The sequence below is a fragment of the Varanus komodoensis genome, unplaced genomic scaffold, assembly GCF_004798865.1.
Source record: "Varanus komodoensis strain SLA01 unplaced genomic scaffold, ASM479886v1 scaffold3, whole genome shotgun sequence".
In the NCBI taxonomy this organism is placed as follows: Eukaryota; Metazoa; Chordata; class Lepidosauria; order Squamata; family Varanidae; genus Varanus; species Varanus komodoensis.
The window spans coordinates 2347960-2356073 of NW_025335761.1; the positions used below are offsets into that span (position 1 = coordinate 2347960).

The 8114-nt window shown below is 45.1% G+C and overlaps 1 protein-coding gene across 4 annotated transcripts in view; it reads left to right on the forward strand.

Annotated features, from left to right (window-relative positions):
- The window catches only part of CTTN (cortactin), a 40582-nt gene extending 35142 nt beyond the window's left edge, over positions 1-5440 (forward strand). For all 4 annotated transcript variants that reach the window (XM_044436344.1, XM_044436345.1, XM_044436346.1 and 1 more), the window contains 2 exons: positions 1486-1554; positions 3749-5440. In XM_044436344.1, the coding sequence (XP_044292279.1) occupies positions 1486-1554; positions 3749-3912 (233 nt within the window). In that variant the 3' untranslated portion in view covers positions 3913-5440. The remainder of the gene's footprint in view (positions 1-1485; positions 1555-3748) is intronic.
- Positions 5441-8114: the final 2674 nt, after the last annotated feature.

Genomic DNA, 8114 nt, shown 5'->3' on the forward strand with positions numbered 1-8114 from the left:
TTGGACCCTTGCCCAGAAATGGGATGTTGGCCACTGGTCTATAATTAGTGGCCATCTCTGGATCCAGTGACGCTTTCTTCAGGACCAGTCAGACTACCGCCTCCTTTAAAGGGGCAGGTACCCAACCCTCCCTCAGAGAAGCGTTAACCACTTCCAAGATCCAGATCCCAATCCCGTGCTTGGCGTTGTTTATTAACCAAGATGGGCAAGGGTCCAATAGGCAAGTGGTGGGACATACTTGTCTAAGCACCTTGTCCACATGATCAGGCCGCAATAACTGAAATTCATCCATTAATTTTGGACCAGACGGCGACATTGGTATCCCCCCAGAAGCCTCTGAATCACTAGTAGAGTCTAGCTTGTGATGAATCTGAGCGATTTTCTCCCTGAAATGCTTGGCAAAGTTGTCACAGCGGGCCTTCGAGAGTGGAACCAGATCTTTCTTAGGGCCAGGACGGACCAGCCCTTGTACCACCCGAAAAAGCTCTGCCAGATGGCATTGTGAGGAGGCAATGGAAGCGGAAAAAAATCTCTTTTTTGCCGCCCTCACCGCCACAGCATAGGCCCGATAGTGGGCTCTCAAGTGTGTTCGGTGAGATTCATCCTGTGATCTCCTCCACCTATGCTCTAGCTGTCTCCCGGCCTGCTTCATTGCCCGCAATTCAGATGTATACCAAGGGGAAGAGTGGGCTCTGCCTGGCAGGAGAGGACGCTTAGGAGCGATCGTGTCAACAGCCCTAGTCATCTCCCCGTTCCATAGTTCGACCAGAGCCTCGACAGGAGCACCAGTCTTGTCAGCCAGAAACTCCCCCAGGGCCTTCAGGAATCCGTCCGGATCCATCCGGCTCCGAGGGTGGACCCCCCCTTACAGAGGGAGAGGCCGCTCTCGAGCACAAACCTCATGAGGAAGTGATCTGACCATGACAGGGGTGTCAGGCATAAATTCCTCACCCTCAGACCACCCTCTTCTTGGGCTTATGTTTGGTAGTTTCAGAAGATATACCTAAAAAAATGAGCACCCAACAGGACCCAGAACATGGCCCTATGAGCGGGTGTTGTCTTCCCTTCTGAGGGTAAGAAGGGATGCACCTAAGCAATGCCAACAAGCTTCAGCATGCCTGGGTGGAAGGCCATGATATCATTGCAATAAATATTCTGGGACAACGCTACTTGAAAAGGGACATTAGGAGAATACAAACTAGCTAGATTTGCAAGTCTTCACTTGTTAGTGCTGGAATGCTTGATGGCATCCATCTAGGCACTTGGAAATAAGCTTCTCTTACACTCCCGAACCTTATTGTCTGGGAAGCATGTTTAGAATTGCCAATTCAGATTACCAGGTCTTAAAAACAGTAACTCCCCCAGTAGGATGACTGACTAAATGAAATGTATTTTAATGCCATCACATGCAAGTAGGTGAGTTAAGGAAGCCTTTTGTCTTTCTGTTGTATAATGCATGGTGGTAATGTATCTCTTTCTCTTTAGATGAAAATACTTACGATTATGAAAATGACCTCGGAGTAACAGCAATAGCCCTCTATGATTATCAAGCTGGTAAGCAATCCTGCACTTGTGCTCTTTGTGGAAGTCTGTTTTCAGTAAATAGGAAGGGCTTCAGTAACTGCTAAACTCTATTGTCATGCCAGTGCCAAGCCAAACTTTTCCAAGACTCTGTACATTTTTCAGTGCTCTGAACAGAAATGGCCAATGGGGTAGCTCAGGCTGGACCTTGCGGCTGACATCCAGGGCCTTTCAATCAGTGGCCTCACCCCCAGTGACCACCTAAGTCAGGCAATGAGCAAGTCAGGACAGCAAAAACAAACCGTTATTGTATTCATGCAGTCATGACGGGGCTCTGATTCAAGCGAATTCAAAATGGAAAACTGCACCCACTCAAGCTTCTTTTAAAACATGGTTGGCAAACAGGTGGTTGTTGTAAAGTTAGGCACCCAGTACATGTTTTAAAGCAAGGAATAGGAATTAGAGAGACTGGCAGGATCGATGGTGCTTGTTTCACAACTGAAGTAATACACAAGGTGATAGGAAGGGGCTCCCCCTAAGACCTTTAGGTTCAGGGTCTAAAATTGCCTAGCTGTACCTTGGCAAACAACCAGTTTAGCTATTGGGATTGAGTGTAAATCCATATATGCAGATTTAAGCTTTCAGTTTGCTTTATATTTTAAAACATTCCTAATCCTTAAAGACTGCTGATCAAAGCATGGACCATGTCTGGTGGAATCTCAGAAGCCAAGGAAGTTTTGCCAGGCTTTGACACCCTGCTTCACTCTTGCTTGGGCTAACAAAGAGAAAATATGTGATGGAAATAAGTATATTCAAACATGGTTGATCTACACAATTCATGCAGGAAACAGAATTATGGCAGAGTGTTTCCATAGCCCTAAATATGTCTTTTCCAGTTGTTGTATGGTAGAAGGGTGTTTTTGCCTAAATCTGTGTTAACAGGATGCTGAATTTCATTTGGTAGTTTTTACTTCTTTCAAGCCATTGGGCACGTAATGCTCTAAAGCAGTACAAAATCCATGTGTCTTTCACTTGTGCCTCAGATATGAGTCCCTGTCTATGAGTGGAATGGTCAAGGGCTGGAAGGTAAGGTGGGGGCAGTATTGAGTGCCACTTCCATTTTGCAAGCAGCCGGCCCCACTGAGTCTGTCGCCTGAGCGGCACCAAGCTCTTGCAGAACAGAGATTTAACCTCTCCAAGGGCAAGCCTGAAATACGTGGAATGCCCGTTTCTAGTCCAGGACAGGACAGTGGCATTGCGAGAGCCGGAAACGAGCATTTGCACTTGTTTCAAGAAGGCTGCGCAGAAGTCATGCCAGCCATTTGAAGAAGGGACTCAGTGGCGCTGGCCACTTTCAGCTGACCTCCAGTGGACCCCAAGAAGTGCTCTCTTTTTAGGAAAGGTTTCTACACTGTCCAATGTAAATAGGTGTGCTTTTCTCTTTTAATACAAATAAACTTTGCTGCTGGATTTTTTCTGACATCCACCAAGTGCACCAGCTGGTTTTCCACTTTGCTGGACATTTTCTCCCACCCCAGTGAGCATTTTGGACTCCCATCAGTCCCAGCCAGCTTGGTCAATGGACAAGGATGACAGGAGTTGCAGCTGAAAACATCTGGAGGGCACAACTCCCATCATCCCTAGCCATTGCCTGTGCTAAATGGAGCTGATGGGAGTTAAGTTCTCTCAAGGCAAAACTTGGGAGATCAGGATCTGTGTGGACTGTTGTACAAGGACATCCTGATCGAATGCTGGGCCCTTGCCCCACTTTTTGGAATCAGCTGCATGGGCCTTTCCTTGGGGTAGTGGTTCCCCTGTGGGGTTGCCCTCCAGCATCGCCTGAAGTGCAGCATAAGCCTATTGGGAAGCTACCGCTTGCGCACAACTTCGAGGGCCTGAGTTAATGCCCTAGCGCTGACACTGCCAGTGGTGTGTGCTTGTACACAGAATACCACCTCAAGACAGCTTCTGGGTTATGTGAGAGTTTCCTTCTGCATTCACTTCTGAGGACGGGGCCAGTTTTCATGACCACTGTGGCTTCAGCCAGGAGCCACTGGCCTAGTTACCAGCCTGGGCATGGCTTCTGATGCCATCCAAACCAAACCAACCAGGGGCAGGATGCTGCACACACTAGTGAAGGGGACACACTAGTACAATCTGTGACCAACCGTGGCTGACAATTCTGGGCAAGATACTAACCTGGAAGTTGCGTCTGCTCCCTCCACAGCCGGGGATGACGAGATTTCCTTTGATCCTGATGACATCATCACCAACATTGAAATGATCGATGACGGCTGGTGGAGAGGAGTATGCAAATGCAGATATGGGCTGTTCCCTGCTAATTATGTTGAGCTGAACAATAGGAAATCATGTCTGCCATTTATGCCTTAATACCACGATCATTCATCTGACTTATTACACTACAGATCATGTTCTTTTGGTGGGGAGGGTGGCTGGGGGGGTCTATACATATTCCTTTTATATTTAAGATACTTTGCAATGCTTTTACAAATTTTGGGGCTCAGAAATTGCTAATATATTGTAACTTGTATGTTCCCCAGTACGGCCTATTACCATAGGTTTTTAATGCATTTGGAAAATGGGGCTTATCCTTACTCTTTTGCCAAATTGGTGGTGGTGGTGGTCATCATTTTCTGAGGAGTGTTTAGCTCCTCCTCACAGTGTTGCATGTTTCATTTTGTATCTGTATGTGTACCGAATCCCAAAGTTTCCCAGATCAAAGCTGTGCAAGCTTACCCTGCATTTCCCGGTCTCGGGACTACTGCCAGCATGGATACAGGGAGATGGCCGAAGGCCCCGAGAATTGCACTGATGGCAATTACCCGTCAGGAAAAGTTCTTTTTTCTTTCCTTTTAAAGATGCTGATCATGAGAAAGATCCAGTGCAGGGGTTGGGCGGGGCGAATATCTCTCATTTTCTTGAGAAGTGTGCAAGCCAGCAGGAAGCTCTCCTGTGCATCGCACCTCTTGTGGGGCACATCCAGGAGATGCTCCCATCAGGTCATGCCATAAACACTCGCTGCCTATTTTCTTCCCTCCAGATGTACATAGAAAAGCTCTCTCTGCCTTCCTGGGACCCCCTTGCTGGCCTTGAGGCCTGTGCTGCCGCTTGCAGTCATAGGAAGAGCAGGGGGGTGTGCACAGGCACCCTTGTTTCTGCAAACCCTGTTTGTATGATTTGGGGGAATGAGGGTTGTGGAGGGAAAGAAGGCTGTGTAGGAAACCTCTTAGGCAGCCAGATATATTTCAGTCATAGGAGCAGCTTAAAACCAAGGAGATCATCTCTAAGTCTGAGCAATGCAGCAAACGACCATGTTTTTATATGTCCAGCTGAAACTGCCAGTAACACTTCAACTAAACAGTATTGGTGTCACTGCCTTTTGCCAAATGTGAAGCAGAAGCTCTTGCCTCTACATTACTGGAATAAGTAAACAACCAGTTAGTTATTATTAATCACCACCCAGGCATCCCTACCAAAGACAGTCTGTCCATGTGTTCAGTGTGTGTCCTGTCCATTTTTGTTTGAAAGAAGAATTTCAGGGAGGAGCTGAATGAACAAGAGAGAGAGAGAGAGACTGAGAGAGAGATGCTTAAGCCCATTGGAACATAAAGATATTTATATCAAATAGCAGTGTACAGTAGGAAGAAAAGGTGGGGGGAGGGAAGAGGGAGAATTGGCTAGTTGGGACAATCTTTAAGGAGAATGTCACTTTTACCTTACATTATCTTTTCCACTGGTTCATTTCTGTCTCACCACTGCAATTAATAGTATTATGTTGGGTTGGGCTGGATTTTATATGCAGTTTATCTTATCCACTTTTGCATAGACATCTCATAGGATACATGATTCTTGTTTTTCTTTTTGTAAATTAAATATTCAAATAAATTTTGGAACCATTTGCACAGGATATTTATGTGTATTTCTTTGTGTGCACTAATCTGGTTTTCCTTATTGGGTAGAATGTCTTCTGCACTCTTAAGATCAAATCTTTTGCTGGTTGGTGATGTGGAACTCCAGGGATGCAAACTTTGCAAGAATAACCCTGCACTGGTTTCCAGAAATGTTCAGAGCATGCTGATAACCAGGCTATTCCTGGTCAGGTCTTTTATCCAGGGTTATTCTTGATGATCTGAATCAAATAGGTATAGTCTTTTCATCCGCTTGGAATCATGGAATGGATTGTCAAGGAGCTCCTTGGTTGCCATTCATCTTTTGAGTGCCTAGAGAGATTATATGTTTGCAGAGAACCAAACTTGCTGTTCATATGACAATATATACACAGGTAGTTCTCGGGTAATGGACAAGTTCAGTTCCTGAGAACTTCCTTAAGTTGTATTTGTATGCAAGTGGAATCACATGAGTAAGTCAAATGTTTGTCTTAGTATATGTATGTTTTACCATTCTGTGCATATAAAACACTTAAACACTTCGATATTCACTAAAACATCTTAAACACATTACAACATTGTATTAATGATGACAATACAGTAATAATAAAGTAACTACAGGTACAAAAGAGAGAGAGAGAGAGAGCACGCAAGAATGTGTGTGTGTGTGAGAGTATATGAGATGGAAAAAATTGTCATAATTTGCCTGTTATGCCTGGCTTAATGTATGTTTGAGCTTCATTTTCTGTCCATCTTTAATTTTAATGAAAACTCAATAGAAAATAACTTGGATCTTATCACTTCCTTATTATCTTCTGAGGTCCTCTGATAATGGGCTGCTAGGGCAATACAGTACAGTGCCTGTTTATTCTATTCAAAACACTTTAATCCATGGCAATTGGTTCATGTACAAGGGCACAGCTGGCCGAGCATTTCTTGAGCTTCTAGTTCCAGTTCCTGATGGCCCACAAGGCTTATGTGGAGGAGGGGACAAATGTGTTATCAGGAGTTAAAGAGCTTGTTGGAGAAGGTGAAAACATTTGGACTAAGGTTTCTGTGACTATCTCCAGGGAACTATGCAGCCACTGAGAGATGTCACCAAATGTGTAGTTCCTTAGAGATAGGTATGACTTTAGAAACATGCAGACATAGAAACTGAGTCAGAAGGGGCCTCTCGGGTCATCTAGTCTGACCCCCGGCTCCGCTCACAACATGTCCACCATGTGCATGTCTAGCCTATTTTTAATGAGAAGCCATGAATATCTCTAGTGAATCTCTGTCTCTACAAAAAGTCATGAATATCTAGGGAACCATGTGGCCACTGATAATGTGTCACCATATGCATCATTTAGTTCCCTGGAAATATTTGTGGCTTTTCACTAGAGATCATATAGGGATGATGGCAGTCTGTGCATTCTTAAGTATGGACTATTCATAACCTGGGAATTACCTATATTGTTACTATCCCATTCCATCTGAAGGGGCTTCTTGTATTACTTTCACAGAAAAAGCACATGGACCTTTCCAACAGAGCTGCTTCTCTTGGGACTCACCTTGCCTGTTTGGGGCTATTTCTCATTTGCATCAGATTTAATAATGGCAAATTACTGTAATAATTTGGAAGTCAGCAAGACTCTTGATGGACAAATATTCAGACAAGTGAAGACTGTGGTTAAAGACATGATAGTGCTTCTGTCATGCATCCTCCAGCTGCTCACTTTGGTACATGAACTAGAATAGACATGATTGAGAAAGGGTGTACAATGGGCAGTTTGTGTACCATCACTGTCTCATTTAATTCACCGCAAGACTGTGGTGTGTGCAAGTTTGAATATGCAGTCCTCACTTGGTGGTGGTGGCCGTGTTGCGGGAACATGGTGAGTGTGCTTATGCGAGGATTAAGCAACCCTAAAGGTAGTGTTCCTAACTGCTTGATGGTTGTGGACTGGCTGGTTCAATCTGCACATAACCTACACTCAGCAGGGTTGTGCAACACAACAATCTCCAAGCAGGTGCTGCATATGCAAGGTGGCACCATGACTCATGGGTTTAACTCATGATAAGCCACAAAGTGTCATCCAAGACTGGTTGCTCGCTATGCATGGAGAGAGCTTGTCCTACATTTGAAAGCATAATGATATATTAGGAAGAGTTGGCAGAGTTCCAGTTGGACAGAAAACTTCTCTAAAGCCAGATCTAGCCGTTGAGGGGCCAAGGGCTCTTCTGCAACCTGTGCTTCTGTTACAAAGCAGCACCGAGTGAGGGTAATATGCAGTGCAGGACTATTCAGACAAGGGTCTTGCAAGCAACCTTCCCTCACTAGCCAGGCTTTCAATGCCATTCCAACTCCATTTTTGTTTCAAAGGCAGAGTAGATGAGGAAGGCTTGCCAAGTTCTTGGGAAAATGGTGACAGGATGTTCCTTTCCCTGTAATTGCTCCAAACACATGCAGTCTTCTGAAAGCTGCACATTGACAGCTAAAGAGAGATCACCCAGAGCCAGTAAACCTGGCTGAAGGCAAGTCCATTCACTGTTCACTTGAGCACCTGCTTGTGCTACTGTGTAGACTTGGAGGTGGGTCATCTCCTGAGCGCCATCCAGGAGTGGATCTGAGTACCAATCAGCATTGGTTGGTTCTAGCAGGTGGAGACATAGGGGTGGATTTTGGAGGGATAAAGGTATCCT